This window comes from Cyprinus carpio, chromosome B17 (assembly GCF_018340385.1).
Source record: "Cyprinus carpio isolate SPL01 chromosome B17, ASM1834038v1, whole genome shotgun sequence".
Lineage (NCBI taxonomy): Eukaryota > Metazoa > Chordata > Actinopteri > Cypriniformes > Cyprinidae > Cyprinus > Cyprinus carpio.
This window is the reverse complement of record NC_056613.1, coordinates 23,647,798-23,674,066: the sequence shown is the minus strand read 5'-3', so window position 1 is coordinate 23,674,066 and position 26,269 is coordinate 23,647,798. Positions and strand designations below refer to the sequence as shown.

The 26,269-nt window shown below is 37.8% G+C and overlaps 1 protein-coding gene across 3 annotated transcripts in view; it reads left to right on the top strand.

Annotated features, from left to right (window-relative positions):
* The first annotated feature begins 4,472 nt into the window (after window positions 1-4,472).
* paplna (papilin a, proteoglycan-like sulfated glycoprotein) overlaps window positions 4,473-26,269 on the top strand; it is a 43,052-nt gene continuing 21,255 nt past the window's right edge. For 2 of the 3 annotated variants that reach the window (XM_042742864.1, XM_042742863.1), the window contains exons 1-13: window positions 4,473-4,609; window positions 6,557-6,598; window positions 6,686-6,761; window positions 8,167-8,270; window positions 13,420-13,480; window positions 13,939-14,041; window positions 14,187-14,317; window positions 15,802-15,925; window positions 16,011-16,091; window positions 16,769-16,941; window positions 17,525-17,648; window positions 23,096-23,222; window positions 23,427-23,498. In XM_042742864.1, coding sequence (XP_042598798.1) covers window positions 6,711-6,761; window positions 8,167-8,270; window positions 13,420-13,480; window positions 13,939-14,041; window positions 14,187-14,317; window positions 15,802-15,925; window positions 16,011-16,091; window positions 16,769-16,941; window positions 17,525-17,648; window positions 23,096-23,222; window positions 23,427-23,498 — 1,151 coding nt within the window. In that variant the 5' untranslated portion in view covers window positions 4,473-4,609; window positions 6,557-6,598; window positions 6,686-6,710. The remainder of the gene's footprint in view (window positions 4,610-6,556; window positions 6,599-6,685; window positions 6,762-8,166; window positions 8,271-13,419; window positions 13,481-13,938; window positions 14,042-14,186; window positions 14,318-15,801; window positions 15,926-16,010; window positions 16,092-16,768; window positions 16,942-17,524; window positions 17,649-23,095; window positions 23,223-23,426; window positions 23,499-26,269) is intronic. The other variant, XM_042742865.1, reaches the window with a different exon arrangement.

Genomic DNA, 26,269 nt, shown 5'->3' with positions numbered 1-26,269 from the left:
CATAACCTGCTTTCTGGAATACCCCCCAGGTTGTTGTTGTTGTTGTTGTTCTGTTCTGCAGAGTTTGGTTCCATCCCTTATCTTTTAAGAAATCTTGATTTTTCAGGTGTGTTTGATTAGAAATGTAGCTAAACTGTGCAAGAGTGGACCTCCAGAACCAGCATTGCAAGTCCTTGGAGTAGAGCACAATTGTAGTAGCGATACGGTTGTGGGCTTGATTTCCAAAAAGATGTACACTATGCGTTGAATGCAGTGTAAATTGTTGCAGGCAAATGAAATGTAAAGAAATTAAATGAGGGCAAAACATCACAGGGATTGGGGATGGATTCTTTTGTGTTGGGTTAGTAAATAACCACCTAGAATACCTTATGTCAAGTTGGGTTCAATTCTGTTTGGTCTTTAAAACTTATTTGTGGCAATGTAAGGAAGCAGAGCTAAATTTGGTCACTCTTTTTCCTGATAGCCTGTTTTCTCCAGGTCCATTCAATTCCTGGTACAGTATTAAGCTGGCTTACTTGAGGCCACACAAGACTCTCTAATCTCTGGAGGTGAGTCTTGAGCTCTAGACCATCTAGACTACCGAGACTACAGGAGATGTTGCTAAGGATAGCTCCTCTAAGGGGATTACTAAAAGTGTGAGGGAGTGTCCTATGACGCAAGACAAGCCAGCGCTCAAGGATTGAGCCATTAGTGATTAATTGAGTCACACCACAGGCACCAAGGACACAGACACTCTTTTATCTGCCACTCTTACACTCTGCAACCCAGACCTACAACTTCCACTAGAAACCATGTCGAAGGAAAAACTGGAAGGCCTGGTGAAGCGCATGGAGGTGACCCTTGTGGAGATGGAGCAGCTGAAGCTGCACTGTGGCCGGCAGAGCGAGGAGCTGAGCCAGCTGGTGGTGGAGCTCCGCAGGGAGAACCAGGAGCTCGCTGAGAAGTACAACCAGCTGGCCCAGGACATGAAGGAGGCTAAGGAAATCATCGAGCAGTTGCAGGACACCAAGTACGCTTTTGACGCAAAGGAGAGGCAAGCCCAGAAGCTCAGCCGACAACTCTGAGAGACCACAAACAGACTGACAACCCAGGGTTCACTAGGTACATGTTGGGAATATTTTTGATTACAGAGACTTGTTACAAAGGAGAGAAGGAAACTACATGGACTTTCTATTAACATTTAATAACTACACGCTGTGTGCATCTGCTGGTGTGTTTTAGGTTGAGGAGTGAACCAGTGTAAAATATGCCAATGCTGATGTTGATTTAAATGTACCTTAGTTCACCCCTTAAATGTTTGGTTTCTGTGTAATGAAAGAATGGCAATCTGCAATTTTTTGCTAACAGAAAATCCTAGATTATGGTTGAAGAAGAGGCAAAGCAATGATACTAGAATCACTAAGCTGCCAGTATTTGAAATATGAGGTAGTTGTAAAACTGTGGCAATGACAAAGCATCTTGAGAAGTGAAACCCTGTCGTTGATCAAAGTAAAATCACACTCTGTTTGATTAATGCCTGAACACATGGTCGACCTATACAGAGGATTATCTAACCAAATGTGAAATGTCTGAATCCTGCTGGCGACTGTACATGTGAGTCAGTTGTTTAAAAGCAATCATGGAAACACTCTCTTTCTCTAACTCTCACTCTTTTGGACTCTAAAACCAAAGGGTGGTGGTTAGGTTATAGATCGTGCCAACATGGGTTTTGATGTCCTGTATAGTTGCAGAGTTTATATCCAAATGTATCCTTTCCCAGATCATTGGTTTAGAAAGATGTCTAGATCAAGCTTTTGGACATAGCATGGATTTTCAAAATGCCTTTGAAAGAAATCTTTACCTTGATTTATGGTTCCCTCATCTTCTTCTCAACATTACACAAGCTATTCACTCACTTTAGAGGCTTCTCTAGTCCATTTTTTGGTCCCCGTCACAATATGTGAAGCCAGCTATTTAAGGGAAAAAGAGGTATGCTGTTAGTCCATCTAAACCTCATAAAACAGTTCCAGTTAGTGGCCTGTTCCCAGTCTCTACATCCTTTAAAGTCAAGGAAACTATTCAATTTGGGAAATTAAGTAATACTTTCTTTAGCACAATGTCCACTATTGGTGCAGTAGTTTCACATTAAAATGCCTTCTAATTTGAATTAGACATTTGTAAAATATTGGTAGAAATTATAATTCCAGATTAAAATCAGTGATTTTATCCTTATATCTTTTAGAAGACCCATATGTCCCAGACATGAAATATTTTGATACTGGCAAAAGAAGTAATTAGGCTATAGTGCACTGTAGGGAAAACACTTGCATAGCATCCTGAATGTATGGCGTTATCAGTCACTACTGTGTAATGTTATGTATTTTTATGCTATGTTATGATTTCTACAGAGCTCTAAAGTGCTTCTCTGCTGATTCACTCTGCTTACCTGAAGTTTAATTCACTGAGTTCATACAGCATTGGGAAAGAGTTATTTACAAAAATAAATAAATAAAAATAAATAAATAAATAAATTATATTTATTTAATTTTTAACAAATTCATTTTAATGTTTAATGTATATTTAATTTTGATTGCCATTTTAACAAAACTGATTAATGTCCTCTAATATAACACATTAACCTGAAATGTGAAATATGGTTTCCCAGAGGCTATAAAGTTACTACACAACTACATTTAACACTGGATTATGTCTAAAATTAGAGTGAGGTGCTGTGAACGAATAAATACAAATCCCATCCTCATGAGCCCAGGATTATTGAGACAGAGGAAAAAACAACAGAACCTCATTCTAAAGGTAAAGGATGGTGCATGGATGACTTTACACTGCTTTTCTGCCTCAGTGGTTTGTCTTAGATGAGATGACAGGTATGATGACTATCAAACATCACTGATGAAGATGATCTGTAGGAGTGGATAAATCCTGTCAATACCAGCTCCTGAAGCTAGAGGGCACAGCTTGTTTTGCATCAGCAGACCAATGCATGTCTTTTTGAACTCTTGATTACACAGAATATTTATCATTATTTATTAGATCACCTCCATCTTTGTTTGAATAGAGCTTAAATATAAATTTTTGCAAGTCTATAAATAGGTTTATAAACCATAATAAGACTAGAAGATGAATCCGACTCACTTTTTACTTGGTTAACATTAATAAATTTAAATATATTTGATAAAACATATGAAGGAAGAACACTTAATTCATGATTATTGATTAATGCATAAGTATTTATAAAGTGATGTATTACAGTATTTGTGTTGTTTTTTGTAAAAAATAAATAAATAAAAAAATTCCATGGAGCAAGCAGAATAATTGATAACAGAAACAGCATAACCAACATTCAAACCATATATTCAAAACTACATATTAAGTGAGTTATTCCCAATGATCTATGATTTAATATAGATTTCAGTGATTATTCCTCATAAGGAATAAAACTGTGCTGATATTCAGACCAACAGCATGATTGTGAGTGTGATATTGCTTTTATACAACAGTTTAAAACACCATTAGTTCATATTGAGTTACTCTGGGTATTTTTGCTCTGCCTACAAAAATAAACAACTGTAAAAGAGTATAAAGAGTAAAGTAATCTATAAAAATAAAAACAAGAGAGGAGATTCTTAAATTCATCTTCTTGATGCAGTGTATTAAAATACAAACACATGTCAAAAGACAGAGTTAAGTGGGTTAATTTAGGGATTAACATAGGGATTAATTGTGCACCACAAGAATATTAATTTGCACTAAATAGTGTCCATTTTTGAATTCACAGTCCTTTTATGTTCAAGCAGCACACAAAAGCTTCAGTGTTTTTGAATGAATCGCTTAAGTGAATAATTCAATGACTCACTTGCTGCCATCTGTTGGAGTCACGGTGACTGCAGAAAGAGTCAATGAGAAATCTCCATCACTAACAGTGTGTTACACTGGACAAGACAAATTATACTGCTATACTTATATATGTTATACTGCTATACTGCTAATATTATACTGCTATACTACTTGTTTGTTGTTGTTGTTGTTGTTGTTGTTGTTGTTTGAGGCTAAGTGTATCCCATCATTCATCATGTTCAGGAACTTATGTGTCCCAAAATGCTGAGATGTTAAAAATGGAAAGTTAAATCAGTTATTAGTGACATTACATAGTTAAATTAATATTTTTGCAGAGATGCTATTTTGTAAAACGTGATTACCAAAAAAAAAAAAAAAAAAAAAAAAAAAAAAAATAGGATTTGTCATACGTCATATTTCTATCCTTTCGTTTAATTATTAGTGTTTTGTATGTTATTCGTGACAAAGCATTATCACAATTGTACAACAGTAAGAAAAACTGTAACTGTGGCATTTGTAAATATGTTAATTGGCGGAAACGATGGTTATAGGCTATTTTTGTTAGGGGAGTTTTTCCCACTATTAAAATGTTACAACTGAACGCTTCTTTTCTCAGTGCTCTCTCTCTCTCTCTCTCTCTCTCTCTCTCTGTGTGTGTGTGTGTGTGTGTGACGCATTTAACACCAGTCTTCCCTCACGCTCCTCAGAGCGCAGATCATCAGCGTGAGATGCAATCATCAGCTCTGCTTTCTTTCGACATCCGGAACAAGGCTAAGTGAGTTATATGTTTAAGAGATATTGTTACTTTCTCTTTCAGTGTGTTTCTGTGTGTGAATATAAAAATAAAATTCCGTTTGTGAGGTTCTCGCTGAAACAGAGCAGTTCATCAAAGTCTGTGTTGAGTGATAGTTTTATCTGTTGGGGAATGCTGTGGAATCCGATTTCACTCTGGCTGGATTACAAGGAGTTTATTATCTGAATGAATGCCATTGGATATAATTTTTACAGGAATTTATTTATTTATTACAAAAAACACTGAACTGAAAGTAAACAGTCAGACAGTAAAGTGATGTGAAATTAATTTTCAAAAGTACAAATATTACCTATAGTCTCTCAGTCAACATTATTTAGGCCTAACTTGCACCATGATGTTTAGTTTTAGATACATTAAAGTCTCTTACAGAAAAGATGCTTTCTTGTTAAGTTTTGAGTCTATTTGTTGTAGTATATTTTGGCTGTATGTCCATTTCGATGACTGTTCGGTGTGTTTTAATCGGAGAGATTACATATACAAGTAAAGTTTACATCACATTGAATGTCTCTATGAATTTATGAAAGGTATGAAATGTATTTCACATCTGAACAAAATCTGAAACAACACACAGGTTCTCCTGCAGTTCAGAAAAGCACAACTTGCAGCGGTGTTGGCAGGTGGCAGCATGCTCAGACTGGCAGCAAAGCAGTCATTTACTGTATTAAAGATCTTTCGTAACGTGTTTCAGGCTGTTTGAACATGATTTCTGAGAGCGTTGCTTGACTACCCAGAAGTCTAGTGTATACTGGCATCACTGAGCTGAAGCGCCGTCACCGTTGGCTGCCCCAGATCACAGTTACGGTGATTTGCTTCAAACAATAGTGCCACACATACAGCACTGACACTGCAAACAAACCTCAGTGCCCTCAGATCACTGCAACCTCAGGCAGATTCAGAAATTAACAACTGGCTGCTTTTGATTCATGAATGTGGATCTGAAGTGAACACAGGATGATGGGTTGGGATTTGAATTGTGATGATGGGAAGAGGAACTGACTGAATTTCAATTTGAAGAAATTCAGCAGTCACACAACTGAGGACTGAATAATAATTCATTTTGCTGAATTATTTCATATGGCCATCTGAGACTGATTTTGCACTTGGTGAGCACTAATTAATTGTAATGGCACTAAATCATAGCCTCTGAAATTCTGACATTTTCAAAAATTTTGTATCGCAGTCATGCAAGTGCTCCTATGTGCAACAAGATGATTGGGACCTAAGGTTTTATTATATCTGAATAAATCTGATGTTCAGTCTTTAACTGTTTCAGTGCAGTCAAAACAATCAATGCATCCATCCGTCAAAACTGCATCCTGTTCGCTATTTCAATTATTTTTCACTTCGAAATCAGAACTTGAATTGGAATTTTAAAGGTATTCTGAAGTTTTTTTTGTTGTTGTTGTTTTACAGTTTCACAGAAAGTGTAGTGTATGAACTTTGTACTTTTATTAATAGCTTCAGGTTATGAATTAATATATTCAGAGGATATCAAATATGTTTGGGTCAGTTTAGAGCACATATTGATTACACTTGTTTCTGTGCAGATTTATTGTGTTCTGAATGACTTGAAAGTTTGGTCTTGTGTTGGTTAGTGTGATGCATGTTTTAGTGTATGTTTTGTTCTCCTTCATGCTTGTTTTATGACAGTTTAGGGCTGTGAATTGGTCATCAGGGTACTAAATGTATGAAAATCTAAAGAAAGTTTTGATTTGCATGCTGATGATTGAAATGTTAAATCTCCAATAGCGCTTTTTGGCTGTTTGGCATGCGTTCCTATCTAATGTGTTTTTTTCTTGATAATTCATGTTTTGAGCCGAGGTGATGTGTCTTGTCTGTTTGAGCATGCATAGCTTCAGGGCTTTTCCAAATGAACAGAAAACTAACACTCACTTTTGTCTGTTGCAGGACGGACATTGGGTGTGTGAACATTGAATTGGCAGAAAACAGGTATATTGTCCACGTGTCATCTGGACACTTAATGTTGTGTGGCACAGGTGTTGTGGTTTAAGCATGTGTGCTGTGTGCTGTATCCAGTCAGGATTGACTTTGAGCCATCAGGATGCTGTCGGTTGTGGTCTGTCTACAGCTGTTACTGGCCCTCGCTTTTATGGTGAGTGAAATATTGCAGTAGTCTATAACAGCAGTCAATAAATTACACTTACATCATCATGTAGGAAATCTGAAACAGAGACATGTAACTGTTAAGCAAAACATCCCAGCACATGGTGTGAGAGGACAAACCTCATCTGCTTTAAAATTGATGTCTAAAAGCTGGCCACATTTCATATACTCAGAAACATAGTACAGAAATACTGAACTGTTTGTTCAGGGACATATGTAATATTAAAATACAGCAGTGGCCCCTAAAATATTTGAGGACATTTGAGCACTTAAGTCACACTTAAAGTCGCAATGAAACTGATTTTTTCTTCTATATTATGATGTACATCTGCCTGTGGGGGGCGGGACTTTCTATGCATCAGTTGTTGATTGGATGTTGAGATGTGGGTGTGGCTCTCAGTTTAATCTCATTAGATGAATGGAGATATCCTGTCTGCATAGTTTAAAAAAAAAAATGAAACATGTATATGGATGAATTGCTGTCAACACACAAGAAAATGTGTTAAGAAAATAGATTAGAAAATTGAATTTTTATTTCATGGCAACTTTGTATTAGTGCTGCATTCAGAAAATCCTATACATTGACTTTCCGGTTAAGTGTTTGGATGTTTCCAAATATCTTCAAGTTTGATCTGCACTAAAGTGCTCCACTTATCTCAATGTTTTAATTTTTTTTTCCCACATCACACAGGTGTTTTAGCAGAGCAACTACAGTTGTACTTCATCACTTTAACAACATAATCACACAGCTACTTTCCAAATCAATGACACACATGAAAAATTATTATTTAATTGAGTTGGATTAGTTTTTTATGTGAGAAGAAATGGTGTAGAGTGACACTTGCAACATTTATGGCAGCTATGTAGAAAATCAGTTGTCTGGAAAGGCTGTCAGTTATATAGATTTTAGCATCATTATTCGAAAAAACACAGAATACCGAGATTGACCAATCAAAATCAAGCATTCCAGAGATGTTGTGCGTTAATAAAATGTAATTGATACGAGCAAAATATTTCAGTTATCTTAAAATACCACAGAGTGATTAAAGCTTCCAGTCGGTGTGACATGAAAATTCACCCTTTCTATTTGGCAAATGCTTGATGTAGTGTGAATTATTGTTAATGATTCATCCTTTATGTTTCTTTAAAAAAAAAAAATATTACTGGACCTTCCAGTGAAAACGACAGGTCTTCACTGGAAGCCACGCCCACATCTCAACATCCAATCAACAACCGCTGCACTGAACCTTGTATTTTTTTTATTTTTATTTTCAGATAATCATTCAGGATGTATATCACAGTGTGGCAGAAAATAGCATTTCCTCATGACTTTAACTAACTTCATACAGTATGTGATTTGATAAAAACTGATGATTTGCTAACCGTGTTTATAGCAACCCACTGGTGATTTCTGGGAAGAGTGGGGCCCGTATAGCGAATGCAGTCGCAGCTGTGGCGGTGGGGTTACTATGAGGACGAGACGATGTGTAACCCAGCGGTGAGTGGCAGACTGTCAACACTTTCACAGCCTCATGTCATCGACAGACTCTTTTATTTACTGTCATTCTAATGTCATCCAGTGTCCTTTGATGAGTTAACTTGAGTTAGTTCAGGGATGAAACAGATGAAAAGAGGTCCGTCAGAGCTGAAAACGAGATATTGAATAGTGCTTTGAATGCACAGGAGAGAGAGTTATTCTTCTGTAGCTGAAAGGAGAATATCCATTTGAATAGAAGACTGTAATCTGAGACGTGAGCCTAGTCAAGGCAGGTCAAGGCAGCTGTGTCATTATTCAATGTGGGGAAGAGCCCACGATTGAAAGCACCAGTCATCATCCTTGTTTACATCTTTTGGCTCTTTAGAAACATGCCTGGCCTCCAGGTGTTCAGTTAAAGAATACATATTCTCTAATCCTGTCCTTAAGATGTTATCTACACTCTTAAAAATAAAGGTTCTGTATTGGCATCTACACTGAAAAAAAAAAAAATGATGTAGAAACTATTTCCGTATAGGAATTGCTAGTAAATTTCACTAAGAAATGGCAAGTGAATTAAATGTGAAATTATGTAAACATTTGTGCCGTCAAACGATTAATCGCGATAATAAAATAGATCCACTGAAGATGTCATCTCTCACGTCCTGCACTCTTCTCTCACGCACATTGACAGCAACAACGGGAACTATAAAAGGCTGCTATTTATCAACTATAGCTCAGCTTTCAATATTATAGGCCCCATCAAGCTAGCTTCTAAACTCATAGACCTCGGCCTGAATTCTTCACTCTGCAGCTGGATTCTTGATTTCCTCACCGGCAGACCTCAAGTGGTGAGAGTAGGCCAGTTCACCTCTAACTCCATCACCCTGAATGTAGGAGCCCCACAAGGCTGTGTCCTGAGTCCCCTGCTCTACTCTCTCTACACACATGACTGTGTGTCTTTCCACAGCTTTACAGCTTTCAATTTGCTGATGATACTGTGGTTCCCCTCATTCACAACAAACAATGAAGCCGCATACTTGGATGAGGGCTAGAAAACTTACATCCAATTGTCTCTCTATGAATGTGAGTAAAACTAAAGAGCTGATTGTTGGACTCCAGGAAGAGACAGCTGGATTATATCCTCTTATGATCAGCGGGACCCCTGTGGAGAGGGTGAGCAGCTTCAAGTACCTCGGTGTAAACATCTCAAGGACCTGACTTGGACTTCACACATTCAAACACAGGTTAATAAGCCAGGCAAAGACTGTACCATCTGTGACAGCTGAGGAAATTCAGGGTTTCGCCAGCAATCCTGAAAACGTTCTATTCAGGGGCCATAGAAAGTGTATTGACTCAGTGTATAGGGGTCGACCGATTATCGGCGTGGCCGATTATCGGCGCCGATATTAAGCATTTTTATTGTTATCGGCATCGGCGGCCATTTTCAAAACCGATTTGCCGATAAAAAACATTTTTATTTTGAAATGCGCGATTGGCACTGATCCAGCCACCTCAGTCAGAGCGCACCACTCTGTGGCTAGACTAAGCCCCGCCATCGTCCGTCGTTGATTTGTTGGGAGTCACGAGCCTGGCCAAGCACTATGGCTGGCGCGGACAGGAAAATGTTCCGCTCTCACACCGAAAGCACAGGAGCTCCAGTGATCATCAAACATCAATAAAGTTATCTCTCGAAGGTAAGAATGCAGTAAACTGTGAAGTTGCAATAAATCACTAACACTGAAGTTGCCAAAAAACATTAAATATAATATCCGGCCCAAACCTGCCAACAACTATACCACCAGACAGCAATATAGTGTTGGCCCAGATCCGGCCCACATCTGGCCCACGTGAAATCCATTCGGTCCAGATGTGGGCCGGATCTGGGCCGAAACTGCTTGCTGTCTGGGTGTGAATTCCCGGTCAATGTCCGTCATTGCAGTGATATGCTTTAACGGATCATCACATCAGTGCTGAGATAGTGAAACTAAAACCTACTTCTCTCACCATTCGGCCAACTGGTGAATAGTATCAACACGAATGAATTCAGTCTGCTGCGTTTTTTTTTGTGTTGTTCACATAGCTTCACTGAACAGCGTCCGTTCCCGTTAGGGCTCTTAGTCAAAAAATTGCGCATATTTGGAGAGATATTGCTTTATTCTAACATGATTGCCAATAATTTATATACAGATTCAGAATTACCATTATGCAATTTTGAAGAGCTGAAAGGGCATCGATCAAGCTCAATAATCTCCCTGACGCGACGCGAGCTCCCTATTCCTGATTTAGTTATCTCCGTGGCCGCGCTCTCTCATTTGACTTATAATAACCCTATGCTAATAACGTAAATTGTCAATAATCTCACATTGCACGTTTCTGGATGACGCTGTCCTGTATACTTCATAGTTTTGTATCGCCGTGTACAACAGTCAAACAAAACATTTTACACATCAAAAAAAAAAAAAAAAGAAAAAAAAAAAAAAACCAATTACAATATGGGTTGTGTGTGATTTTAATGCAATTCTGGGTTGCAAATAAAAGGCTAAATATAACACAACACACACACACACATACATATATAGATATATATATATATATATAGAAGAGAGAGAGAGATGAAGAGAGAGATTACATTTATTTTCCATTAATTGTTGCTGTTTTAATTTGCTTAAGTTTTACCTGATGGATATGCAAGTTTTTACTGTTTACAGAATGCTGCTGATGGATGCAGCACTTTTTATGTTTGTTGTTATTATTAATATAATGGTTATTATGAACAGTTCTCAGAATTAAACGGATGTGTTAAAATAATTTTAAAGAGAGTCTTTGTCAGAGGCCTTTTTATTCTTAATTTTGACATTTAATTTTCATTTTCCAGTCAGGACTGATCGGTTCAAAATATCGGTTATCGGTCTCCTTGATCTGTAATAATCGGTATCGGCATCGGCCCTGAAAAATGCATATCGGTCGATCCCTATCAGTGTATATCAGTGTGGTATGGGAACAGCTCCAGTCAGGACTGCAAAGCCCTGGAGAGAGTTGTGCGCTTAGCTGAGCCCGCAGCACAACGGCAAAAACTGTGTACCTCAAACGCTGCAAAAGCAGAGCTGTTAAATTCATCAAAGACTCCAACCACCCTAGTAATGGTCTTTACACTTTGCTGCCATCTGGTAAGCGCTTCTGTAGCCTGATGGCAAAAACTGAGAGACTTAGGAGGAGTTTCTTCCCCCAGGCCATCAGGCTCCTAAACTCAAAACCAGCCTGTTAACATCTACATGACTCCACTTAATAATCACTTAATCAGTAAAATATCCATCATTCTCTATTCACTACCTCACATTGACATACTGACAGTGTCACAACCTGTTTGCACATTCGCCTCTTGTACATTCCTGTGTATCTTAATATTTAAGACTACAGTATACTTTTGAATAAGTTTTTGTTCACGTAGTATATGTGTGTGTACTGTGTACATTTATTATGTATATATAAACGCACACCCTTGCATGGATATATTTAAGAAAAATATGTTATGTTTATATATTAAATATATTTATATATAATATAAATTATATAAATATAAACATATACATTTTAAATGTTTTAAAAATAAATACTGTATGTGTGTGCATTTATACATACATAATAAATATACACATTACACACAGATATATAATGTAAATCAAAACTTTTATTTTGGATCGCGATTAATCGATTGACTAAAAATGTGAAAAGTAGAAAGGTTTTCTTGTTCCATGCAGAACCTTTACCACCCATGAAGACTTTCTTCATAGTGAGAATTTAAAAATGTTCTTCACATTAAGAAAAAAATGGTTCTTTTAAGAACTGATTACTGAAAGGTTATTTGAGGAACCAAAAATGGTTCTTGTATGGCATCACTGCAAACCCCTTTTTGGAACCTTTTATTTTTAAAAGTGTATCATCTGTTTATCTTACAGAAGTAATATGCAATGTTTCTAGTCAAGTATTCAAGGTCAAGTATGCACTCTAAGAGGACCGTGGTACATTGTATAATTGTGAGTTTCAGTGATAGGGACTTGACATTGAGAGCTTTGGTCATAAATCTGGGTGTTGGAATCCGGTCTGCGTGTTTAGTCTTGCATTTTACTCAGTGAACGGCGTGTGTGAAAACGAGGCAGATTTTCTATAAATATACCACTCCTCTGTAAATTATTTGCCTAGCCCAGATTAAGTGAAATAATACTTTCCCATAAGAAAAGGTAGGCTATTCATACAGTATTCCTACCAGTTGGAATGTCTTCTGTCTTTGTTTGCATGCACGATGCATTGGGAAACATAAAGGTGCATGTGTGTCAGAACTTCCCAGAAACGGAGTTTTACAAGTGAACTCAATAACATGTGAGAAATTTGAGCTTCTGAATACACTGCTCACTCAAGAGTAGAACATTCCCCTGAGGCAATGTTTCTGGGACTTTCAGACATCTCTCTTCCAGCTTAGTGCGAGTGTTTGTACCTGTGCACTCCTGAGTCTTTTTGTCTCGCAATATTACTGTCTGTCATGTGCTGACATAACATTTCGAAATACTGGAAACTCCACGCATGGAGTTACTGATGTATGAGGACAGGAAAACGGGATGACGCCTTTGGACCAGACGAGTAAACATATTAGTAGTAGTGCAGAACTTGTTGTGTCTCGGTACACACCTATAAGCAGAGAACACTTGTTATGATCTCTGTGTCTGCGTGGGTGTGTTTCTTTAGCGAGGGTGTGTTTTTGTATGCATCCTTAGACATGTCTAGAATATGAGACACTTGATTTTAGACTGTTTTCAAACTTTTTTTTTGTGGGCTCTAAGAGACATTTAAAATAATCTTGTTGTATTGTGAAAAGTGCTAAACAATTAATGTGAATTGCATTGAATTTTGTCTTATATGTGAAAACTCTTGAACCCGTGCATAATTGAACACTTTATTTTCACGTTTGCATAATGCAAAAATTGCTAGTTACCATGCTACATTACAGTAATGATACACAACAACACTAAGTTGACGGTATTTCTCATATTTTAAAAAAGAAGCATGTTAAAAACATTGTCAACTGCAAATATGAATACTTAGTTTTACCAGATTGCCTTGCAAAACTGTGTTTTGTGAAAATCTCTCTTTTAGTTCATGTGTCCTCTTTCTACAGAACTGATGGAGGTCATAGCTGTGTGGGTCCAGAGAAGTCGTATCGCTCATGTAATATCCAGGTACACACTGGAAACCTGACCCATGTGCATGTTAGAAATGAAATTTTATATCTGATCCATTAGTACCATACTGAAGTTCATTGTATATTGTATTTTGTTTTGACATTATTAATATCTACATTATCATTGAAAAGTTTGTGGTCATAAATGTTTTTGAAAGAAGCCTCTTCTGCTCATTAAGACTGCACTTTATTGATCAAAAATACAGTAAAAAAACAATAATATAGTGAAAAAATATTGCAATTTAAAATAGCTGTGTTCTATGTGAATATACGTTAAACCGTAATTTATTCATGTGACGTAAAGCTGAATTTTCAGCATCATTACTCCAGTCTTCAGCATTTATTCCAAACGGAAACTTTTTGCAACATTCTAAATGCTTTTACTGTCACTTTTGATCAATTTAATGCATCCTCGCTGAATGAAAGTATAAATTTTCTGACCTCAAACCTTATCAGGACTGTCCCGAGGGATCCAGGGATTTCAGAGAGGAGCAGTGCTCTCAGTTTGATGGCACTGATTTTCAAGGAAAGCGCTACAAATGGCTGCCGTACTATGGTGGTATGTACAGACAGGAAGTGATTCTGCATGGCAGGACTGATTCAACTCAAAATGAAATATTTAGCATGGTATACTAGAGGTTTAGCAGAAATTCTGTGTAGGTGAGAATCCCAATGTTATGCTGTATCTTCTCTCTTCTGTTCAGGAGAAAACCCCTGTGAGCTCAGCTGCATTCCCAGAGGAGAGAACTTCTACTTCCGGCACAAGTCTGCGGTGGTGGACGGCACACCCTGCCACCCCGGAGGAAAGGACATCTGTGTGGACGGGCACTGTAAGGTTAGCACAACAGTCCACTTCAGTCAACCAACGTACCTGAGTGTGGAATAAATCTCATAGAGTTTCTGAATGATGATCCAGATGGTCGACCAGTCAACAAGTGGATAATTGAGGCCCAGTAGTGTATCTACATTTTTTTTATCTTTAGATTTTCTTTCTTCTTCAAAGCAGATGAATTTATAGACAGAACCACTCTTGGTAAACTCTCTTTGATTGGTTTCTAAATTCATTCCCCATTTTTGCACCACTGCTAAAGCCATCAAAACACTGCCTGTGTAACAGATCCCCTGCCCACAGGAACACATTTCAGAACAGGTTCTGGCAGACCTCAACTCGCCTGCTTTGTTCCTGTTCGAGTGCTCAATCCAAAGATCTAAGTTGTTATGAACCCCCTTTAAGAAATGAGTCTAATCGGAAATGACCAGCCAATTATGGAGGTCTTTCTTAAAGGGATAGTTCACCCAAAAAAGAAACTCAATGTTGTTCCAAACCCAGACTTTTGTTCATCTTCAGAACACAAATGGAGGATATTTTTAATGAAACCTGCACCTCCATTGAAAGTCCATACAATCATACTTTGATGCTTTAAAAAGTTCATAAACATGAAGTCAAAATAATTTATTTATTTAATTTGGGCTTTTACTCACATCAGAGCCATCAACGTTAACTAGAACTACAAAAAAAAAAAAAAAATAATAAAAATAAACATGAAGGCAACATTTTTATTTTCATTAAGGTTAAAATTAATGAAAATGTAAAATATTATTAAGAAAAATTACAAAAAAAAAAAAAAAAAAATTGGTGAAACTTTAACAAAAGTTAAAATTAAAAAAGAAAATATAAAAATAAAAACTAATAATAAAACATATAATAGTCTAATAGAGACATAAAAATAACACTGATTCACATATAAACTTTAATCAGCACACATACACAGAGCACATCAAATGTTATGAAACATAGAGTGTGAGAAAATGATGACATCATTTTCTTTTTCAATCATCCAACCCTTTAAAACCGACTATCATCCAGTCATCCCACCCAACTAACTAGTCAATTATGGAAATATGCAGTTTTGCACATCCCTAGTGCAGGTGCTTTCTTGCCTGCAGTGGTTTTAGTAAATATTATGTGTGCCTAAGAGCTTTAAATCCTTGTAATTCATTTTAACGTTTAGTCATTTGTTCTTGTTTTTTTTTTTTTTGTTTTTTTTTTTTTATGAGGTCTTCTCAGAATAATCAGCATATACACAATTGCTTTAAACTTGACATTTTAAAAGTAGGAAGACGGTGAAAACAGTGAACTTTCTAAGAGCCTTTAATTGGCTGTTTGAGATTTCTCAGTGGACGTTAAGAATCTCACAGTGTGGAGTTGAACAATAGCATCTTTGTTAAATCGCGCAGCCTCAGTCCCCGTGTTTTACCTTGACCTTGTAGTGTGTTTAGAGAACTACAGCGCTGTTTCTGTTCTTTGTCTGCTCACAGCGTCTCGGCTGTGATAACATGCTGGAGTCGCTCCAGGAGGAGGATCCCTGTCTACAGTGTGGAGGGAATGGACAGTCATGCAGTCTGGTCAAAAACAGCTTCTCAATGCGAAACCTGCCCAAAGGTAAACTGACCCAAGATATAACCACATTTACATTTTATATGTATGTGCCTGTGCCTGAAAAAATAGTTTAATCTCTTGCTTACAGGTTACAATCAGATGTTCATCATCCCTGTGGGGGCGACCACAATCCGCATCAAGGAAACAGTACCAACACGCAATTACCTTGGTGAGTGTATGTGAGCAGTGGCGGCTCGTGGGTTTTAAAATAGAGGAGGCACTAATTGTATTATCCCTACCACCCCCACATATTATTATTATTATTTGCTTAACCACTTTAAAATGGTGTTTTGGTTGCTTTTTTTAGTCAGAAAACGTAAAGAAAACGACACAAATACAGCAAGATAATATAATTTCACTTACCTTTCCTATCACTTGAAGCAAATATCCATCCCTTCTCGAAAGACTGTTGTGCTATTTAATTCAGCCGACTGCTGTAGCCTATATACAGCTTAGGCGTGTTCCCCTTTATATTTAATTTGTATATATACTGTTTGAATGACAGCTTGGTAAATCTGTTGGCGGTCAAATATTCAATATCGCTACTCATCATAAGTACATCGTACATTATCAGTGCAGCAGGAGACGTTTAAACTAATATCACATAATTTACGTCTCTATGATGTTTGGTTGATACCAGAAGGGAGGCTAGCCTCCTCTGCGAGGTTTCTTTTCTCAACACTCCTCAGCGCTGAAAGTGAACACTCGATGCTGATTGGCTAACATTAAATCATCCTCCTCTGCTGCCTCCCCCCACGAGCCGCCACTGTATGGGAGTAAGATCCTTATCCTAATCTATTCATCAGCATCATTGACCTTTTTATTCTTGCATTTTTCCTCTGACAGCAATTAAAAACTTGCGTGGTGAGTACTACCTTAACGGACATTGGGTGATCGATTTCTCTCGTGCCACACCTATTGCTGGCACTGTGCTGTATTACCAGAGGGGAACCGAGGGGGATAAAACTCCTGAGATAATCACAGGCCGCGGCCCGACCACTGAGCCCCTAGTGATAGAGGTGAGAGCCCGATTTGTGTGTGTGTTAATTAAAGGGATACTCCACCCCAAAATTTTGTCATTAATCACTTACCCCCATGTCGTTCCAAACCCATAGAAAAGGCTTCGTTCGTCTTCGGAAAACAATTTAAGATATTTTGGATGAAAACCGGGAGGCTTGTGACTGTCCCATAGACTGCCAAGTAAATAACAGTGTCAAGGTCCAGGAAAGTATGAAGAGCATCGTCAGAATTCTCCATCTGCCTTGTTCCAAAGACGAACAAAGCTTTTAGGGGTTTGGAACAACATGGGGGTAAATGATTAATGACAAATTTTTTCTTTTGGGGTGGAGTAACCCTTTAATGTTGGAAGTAGAATTCACAATTAATCAAAATAAAAGTCAAAGTGAGATATGGCTAGTGCAGTCATCCAATAGTAAATGCTCTGATTTAATTGAATAAATATATGAGCTGCATGTTTCATAGTGAAGCACTGCAATGAAGAAGAGCCTGCAAAATGTAAACAAAAACTTACTGTGTGCCTTCAGCTGTTTGAGACATATTTTACACAGAACACTATGACCATCAGTGTCTGTTTCTCTACAGCTCATCACTCAAGAGGACAATGAGGGAGTGGAGTATGAGTATTATCTGCCGAATGGACGCTCAATGGAGGGATACTACTGGAGCTACGGCTCCTGGTCCGCCTGCAGTAAGGAGTGCGGCTCAGGTCAGTATTGGAGCATCAGTAAGCAGTTTGCATTGAGGAAACATGCACTGGAAGAGTGTCTGCTCATTTAAGGCAAGATACTACATGCAAAACCATTGTATTTTAATGCATTGGTCAGGATCTTTTGCTTCCATATTTTAGACTAGTGGAAAGAATATATTCAATATACAAATTTAAATGTTTAATTACAACTGATGTATTAGCATCTGTAGATTTCAGGTATAATACATATCTTTAATGGCTGCTTTCTCAAAATGTGTCAGAAATCTCCACTTCAGCAGTGCTGGAAACTTTGACTGAAAGTTTAATTCCTGTCTATATTCTGAAGGGCTTTACAGAGGGGTTTGTTTACATAACAGTGTTATGTAAGCTGATTTATGTAACACTGTATCCCTAAAAACATGGTGCTTTTTTTGTAGTGCCTTTAATATGATTCTGACAGTATTTTCTGTAACAAGAGAAACCCAAAATGCCCTCTGTAATAACCCTCTCTAATATGTCAACAAAATGACACAAGAACTTTGAACCTGGCTTTATCAAATGTTCAGATTTCTGTTTTGGATATTTTTGCAAATGAGTGCATATTTAGTCTCATTTGCATACACTGAAAAAATGGCAACATAATAATGGTAACATCTACATTAACTGGTTTTATTAAAGTCAGAAATATTATTTATTCTATTATTATGTATTACTGTATTATTATATTGCTGAATCAACTTATACAATAATTTATACCACCAAAACACGTTTATATGGGTTAAATCATGTAGAAATAGCTATTTAAAGTAACAATTGCAGGTTACCTCTTTTTGCAGTGTATATAAACATAACAAATTTTTCAAAAACATGTCTTAATGTACTGTGATTAAACAACTGGGGTGAAATATGGTGATATTGTATTACAGTTTTTACCCTATTCTCAGGTACTGTCTTGCCTTAAAGAGTGTTTCACTGTAGTTCATTAAATTTGGGATCAAGGCAAGTCAAGTCATACTTTTTAAATATAGTTCTTTATACAATACAGATTGTTTCAATGCAGCTTCACATAAATAAACAGGAAAATAACAATGTCAATGTTGTATATGTTGTATTGTAAAACAACAATGTCAAATCATGAAACTAATTCAGTTTCAGCTGTAAAGCAGCTCTTAAGACAATAGTGTCATCACTCAGCTCAGTTTAGTTCAAATTCTGATTACTGCCAGAAACAGCTAACTAGGCTTTATACATGGGCATTTTGTGGCTTCTGTTAAAAATGCACAGGTTAGTGTCACAAACACCCTGGACTGATCAGGACAGATAGGGTGTATATCAAGGCAACCAGCTCCAGTAGAGCCGAGCAGCACATCCTGTGGAAGGAAAGCTCAAAAGTGGCACTGTTTGAAGAGTATGAAGGGGATGTCTAATTTCTGGCATATTTCATCTCTGATTAAAGACCAGCTGCAGCAGGAATCTTCAGGCAGTGTGGATGTTGTTTTCACTGAAGTACATCAGGAGCAATTGCAGTTGAGAAGTGTATAATCAGAGCTTGGGAGGGCTGCTGTTCATGAGATGCACATGATGATGTATAATAACAGTCTTTATAAATATCTAGTAAGAAGGAAAGCAGAAGGGGGCTGGGTGCCAATATACAGCAGCTTATGCTGTAACTGTTGATTCTGGAAGTCTGAACAAAAAACATTTCAAACCTGGAAGACTTTAGGCGCATAATGTCATTGTTGTTTTCATGTTTATTAATTTTTGTTCATATAATGCAGGGATTCCCAAATGTTTTTGTCAGCCAGATCCCTTAAAATAAAACATTTACTTGAAATAACCCAGAAATGTTAATATTTCAGTAATTTAACAATACATTTGCATGTTTACAGTGCTCAGATGTTGGTTAATGGTCACATTGACTTGCAGATGAACAAATAAAATATTTATATTTTTAGTGTTCAAGTGTTTAAATTATTATTATTGTACATTTTTATGATTTGACTTATTATTAACTTTTTATCAACTCACAAACCCACTGCAGTTATTACATTAAGCCCAGATTAGGAAACCCTGGTGTAATGTAATATTTATTCATTAATTAATGCATTTTATGATATTGGTATAAATATAGAATTCGTTTTTTCTTCGCTTTTTATACCAATGTGGTACTTTAATGGTACTTTTAAAACAAATTTGATAAAAAGTAATCTGAAAGTAATCTAAAAAGTAGTCAGAATGCTTTACCTAAAATGAGTAACCAAGATTATGTAACTAACTACAGTTTTCATCATGCAATTTGTAATCAGTAACAGACTACAATTTGTAAGTACTGAAATCTGCTGGAGAACAGGATCATTGGATATGCACAATCTTACACTGATCATACCAGCCTGTTCATGTTGTCATTAAAGCAAAATAAGGCCACTCATCATTAAAATAATATTCAGAGATATTTCTGATATTTCTGCTATGATGACAAAGCAGCTAATTTTCAAACTTTTTATTCACAGATGGTAGGAGTGGCAATATATTAAAATAAAGTAAATAAATAAAATATTAAAAATTCAAAAATTCTGGAAGTCACACAGCCATCACTGGGCTGTGCTCAGGGGCAGGAGCCATCACTGGGCTAAATTATTGGCTGGAACCAACACTGGGACTCAGGGGCCGGAGCTGACACTGGGCTGTACTCAGGGGCTGGAGCCATCATTGGGCTGTACTCAGGGGCCGGAGCTGACACTGGGCTGTACTCAGGGGATGGAGACCACACTGGGCTAAATTATTGGGCTGGAGACATTACTGAGGCGTGCTCATGGGCCGGAGCCATCATTGGTCTGTACTCATGGGCTGACACTGGGCTGTACTCACTCCATCATTGGGTTGTACTCAGGGGCTGGAGCCATCACTGAGTTGTACTCAGGGGCTGGAGCCATCACTGGGCTAAATTATTGGGCTGGAGACATTACTGAGGTGTGCTCATGGGCTGGAGCCATCACTGAGTTGTACTGGAGTCATCACTGGGCTGTACTCAGGGGCTGGAGCTGACACTGGGCTGTACTCAGGGGCTGGAGCCATCATTGGGTTGTACACAGGGGCTGGAGCCGACACTGAGCTGAAGAGGACTGAGGCTAAGGCATCATTGGGCTGTACTTGGGCTGGAGCCGACACTTACTCTGGGGCTGGAGTCCATCACTGGGCTAAATTATTGGGCTGGAGACATTACTGAGGTGTGGTCATGGGCTGGAGCCATCATTGGGTTGTACTCAGGGGCTAAAGCCATCACTGAGCTGTACTCAGGGGGTACCATCAGGGGCTAAATTATTGGGGTGGAGACCTGAGGTGTGCTCATGGGCTGGATCACTGAGGCTGTGCTTATTGGGCTGGAGCCATCATTACTCAGGGGCTGGAGCCATCATTGGGTTGTACTCAGGCACGGGGCTGTACTCAGGGGCTGGAGCCATCATTGGGCTGTACTCAGGGGCTAAAGCCATCACTGAGTTGTACTCAGGGGCTGGAGCCATCACTGGGCTAAATTATTGGGCTGGAGACATTACTGAGGTGTGCTCATCTGCAGCAAACGGTTGTACAAGGGGCTGGAGCCATCACTGTGTACTCAGGGGCTGGAGCCATCACTGGGCTGTACTCACTGGAGCCATCATGGGCTGTACTCAGGGGCTGGAGCCATCATTGGGTTGTACTCAGGGGCTGGAGCCATCACTGGGCTGTACTCAGGGGCTGGAGCCATCACTGGGTTGTACTCAGGGGCTGGAGCCATCACTGGGCTGTACTCAGGGGCTGGAGCCATCACTGGGCTGTACTCAGGGGCTGGAGCCATCATTGGGCTGTACTCAGGGGCTAAAGCCATCACTGAGTTGTACTCAGGGGCGCTGAAGAGGACTGCCTCAGGGGCTGGAGCCATCACTGAGTTGTACTGAGGGGCTGGAGCCATCATTGGGCTGTACTCAGGGGCTGGAGCTGACACTGGGCTGTACTCAGGGGCTGGAGCCATCACTGGGCTGGTACACAGGGGGAGCCATCACTGGAGTACATCAGGGGCTGGAGCCATCATTGGGCTGTACTCAGGGGGCTGGAGCCATCACTGGGCTGTACGGCTAAGGTTATATGGACAATCGAGGACTGAGGCTAAGGTTATATGGAGCATTGAGTATTTAGCAGTCTTAGGACTGGTCTTCTTCAGAACTACCTGGATGAAAGTAAAGGCTGGATCCGCCACTTATCAGGTCAGCGCTGTTAGAAATCATCCTGTCTTGGGAAAAGATGGATGGACTGGTTGACATGGTCCCAGTGCTAAGGTTTATGGAGGGTGCAGGCTTAGGGTGAGCTGGAGTGCCCACATGCTTTCGGATGGAGACTGAATGAAAATGATTGCACTCATAAACTGCATTAATTACAAATTTTTAACCATTTAGGCAGAGGACGTAATTAATAAAGTTCACTAAGGGCCTATTACAATCAACGAGAGAAAGGAACTGACATAACTCATTTTAATAACTTCAGTCCCATCCAAAAGCAGGCATTGAGCATTGTTTCGCTCCAGCTCACCAAATGGGAGTATTCCAAGAACTCCTCCACATACCACTCCAGAGGTCATCCGTGCTGTTGGTGAGGAGGTAATCTTCAGACTGGTTTATTAAATCCTTGTTTTGTTTCTGCATTCTTTCATGGGTTTTTGGGTGCAGTGAAGCACACGATGAAGAAGATCCTTAGGAAGATGTTTTAATATCTCTCAAAACATGAAACAGGAGAAAACACAACCACTATAACACAAACAAACAGAATCAATTCAGGACAAAGGGGAACAGGAAACTAAGGGCTTAAATAATACGCAGACATAAGCCTAAACCAATGAGGCACACAAGAACAGAAAATTCTAAATAATCAGTAACCAAAGAAACAAATAAGCAGGGAACCAACGAAGGAGAGCTGAACTAATTACCAGGTTAGAAAATGAATCATGAAACTGAAAACAGAAAAAACATGAACTGATCAAAAACAAACTTTAAACATACTGAAAATGTGACAATTTTTTCCATTTTGCTCAATTAGCCATTTCTGAGCAATTTAATTTTTAGAGCCTATTTCCATCTATACATCCATATATCCAGGCTTTCCGATACTCTGGGAGCCCTGGATCACAAATAAAAATGACAGGTTTAGAGGGAGCTAATTATAAAAATATACAGCTTGAATCTTGATTTTTTTTTTAAGCCTTAATGCTTGTTTTGTCTTATATAAATGATTTTGAGGACCATTTGGAATTTGCTGAGGCCACCGGTTGAGAACTGTTGTGTTTGTAGGCTGCTAATATTATGCCCTGCATGTAATTGTTATAGTTGGGATTTCCTTACGTATTTGTTATGCATTTATTCATGGTTGGTATATTTGTGTTGAAAAAGGGTTTATATTTTTCTGTAATTTTGCAATCCTTTTTCCATATATTCTAGGTTACCAGTCACGTCTGGTCTTCTGTACCTTTGATGATGAAGCCTATTCTGATTACCTGTGTGCTTCCTTCCCTCGACCCCTCAGTAACCGCACATGCAATGAACAGCAGTGCCCACAAACCCGCAGGTACAGCATTTTCAGCTCAAAGCCATCTGTAGTGTGTTTGGTGCATTAACATCTGGAATGTCTCTTTACAGTGTTTATTTAATATCAGAAACCGATTTCTGTCCACAAATGTGTTTTAATGTTGTGTTATAAATTGCGGTTGCTGTCTGACTTGTGGAGAACTGCTGGGTCTCACAGCTTTGGCTGTACTGTTCCTGTTCTGTAGATGGCGTATGTGTACGAGCCACGCTTGTGGAGGCCCATGGAAGCACCACGAGTCTATGTACAAGTGTACAGGTAACAGCCTTCAGAGGCTGAAATACTGCAGCGCATGACCTCAAACACACATTCGTGTCCAGACTATGCAACCTCTCAGGAATCTCACATGTTTCATGTGCCTCTGGACTACATTATGAGATTTTCTAAAGAATTTTAAGCATCTATGTGTAACTGATTTCCCAGTACGTACAGCACCAGATTATATCAAAAACAGTCCATCCGTATAAGTGTCTTTTAGACCTCTAGCTAAGATGGGTAGTAAATTATGACATGTAATTAGATTATATTTTGTTTTAAAATGCTCATAATCAGATTACACTTATCACTTTTTAATTACATGATTACTCACTTAAAAATGTAGTTATTCTCATAAATTATTTTTTTCCCTTAAATTTTAAATTAATTTGCGGTCCATACATATTGATTTGGTGACAAATGCACATCTCAGTACCATGAGAATAATATGAGATTTTGAGAGCATAAGATTAATAATTGTGCCAGTTACTAAACTAATTTGACAAAAAAATAAATAAAAATAAAACCTGGAAGACTTTGGCCATGTCATTGCTGTTTTCATGTTTATTAATGTTCATTCAAGAGGATGCCCCCTCCCCCCCCCCCCCCCCCCCGACACACACACACACACAAAAAAAAAAACCTCTCTGTCCTACAATATTAACTTGAAGAGATTTACAGTTACTATTTCATTTATTTAACAATACATTTGCATGTTCTCTGCTGTTGGTTAATGGTCAGAAATAATTCCATTTAAATCTATAAACAAGTTAGGTCAAAAGTAATCTAAAAGTAATCCATATGTAGTAGGGATGTAACGATTCTCTCAACTCATGATTCAATTCACAATTTTGATTTCACGATTGGATTTGATTGGATTTTTTTTTTTTTTTACAAAATCATATTTAAGACAAATTATGAATTAAATGTGCCCTTTTATTATTGCTTGGACAAAATGCTGTACATTTCTTTTTGAAATTGAAATATAACTATAATAATATACTAATATAGCACTTTAATTGTTTCTGTTGTCCTCATTTGTAAGTAGCTTTGGATAAAACGTCCGCTAAATGACAAAATTTAAATAGAATGTAAATGTAAATAACAAAACTAAATTGAAATTTTAAAACAGGACCCAAATCAAATAAATAAATAACACAAATAAAATAAATCTCTTCATATAAAGAAAATAAAGCTTTGTCTGTGCTCTTTTTTCATTTAAAATGACAGGCAACCACTGCATTTTAATCATGATCCAAACAAAGATGCTGCATAAATGCAACATGAGCAGTTTTTAATCTAAAGTAGATTGTATAATTTAGAAATTTTGAAGCAAAAACAGAATGGTTTGACTTCAGTTTTGTGAAACTATACATAAAAATATCTGCATGAAACAGCGGACGAGCTGAACGAGATGCAGATTCACTCTCTGCCAGCAGGTGGAGCTTAAAGCCTTTCCTTGGTTACTGCTGTAAACAAAGCAGCGCTGCACTTATGAACTTTAATATGCATTATACAGAGACAAGCTGAAAAGAAAAAATACCATCTAAACTTTTCTAAAGACACTAAGTTCCCCTCAGACATGCATGCATATAAACTCCTAAACCTAAATGAATCACGATTCGTTTAGCATCTCAACCTATTTGATTCATCACATATTTGAATCAATTTTCAACCGGCTCGCGATTAATCTAATATGTAGTCAGAATACATTACCATAAAATGAGTAATCTAGATTACATAACCGACTACAATTTTCATGTAATTTGCAATCAACAAAAGATTAGGTATCTAATATGTATATATATTTTATTTTATATTTTATATTTTATACTTCTATATTTTTATGTATTTATCTCTTTTTAGTTTTCTTGATACATCAAATTAAACTAAATGAAATAAGAACTCTTGCTTTGCACCTAGCTGAAATCAAATAAGTGTGTATATATTTCCTTTCAGTAAATGTTTATTCTACTTTAAGTGCATAATATAATATAATCCTGGCTGGCACATCTAAGAGATTGTTCACATCATTAATATGTGTTTGAGTTCAGTTCGCACCAGTGTTTTACACGTTTAGTGCGATGTATATGTCTTGTGAATGCTTGTTCCTTCACATGTGAAGATGAACCAAGGCCCAGGGCAACTGTTCAGCTCAGAGCTTCACTCGTCTCTTTGAGCCTGCCTCGTGTGTGTCAGAGGAGGTTTTTCTCTTTTTCTTTATAGACACTGTAGTAGTTTCACCTCAGTAAATATTTCACTGATTCCTGCCGTTCACATATATGAACCGTAGAGCTCTGAGCTGAGCTGCTGTCTGTGTTCTGGGTAGGTTGTTGTGTGTTATAGTTTTGTGTGCACTATAGATCTATTTTATATGTATAGATTTTATATACATGATGGGCCTGATTTACTAAAATCCAAAATATAGAGTATCAATTAGCTTATGCTGTAGTAGTATATTATGTGCACTTTGTAGATGAATAATTGTGCAGGTTGGACACATTATGGAAATTAAACCTTTTTACCATATATTGGTCACAGCCGAATGCCATATTACTTGATTTCATATAATCTGTATATTAGAATGAGTTCTAAAGGATCATGTGACACTGAAGACTGGAGTAATGATGCTGAAAATTCAGCTTTGATCACAGAAATAAATTACATTTTACAATACATTTTATTTGATATCATAGTAATATTTCACAGTTTTTACTGTTTTTAAGAGAGATACTGTGAATAGCTGGCAAATGAAAATGAAAACCTATTTTGCG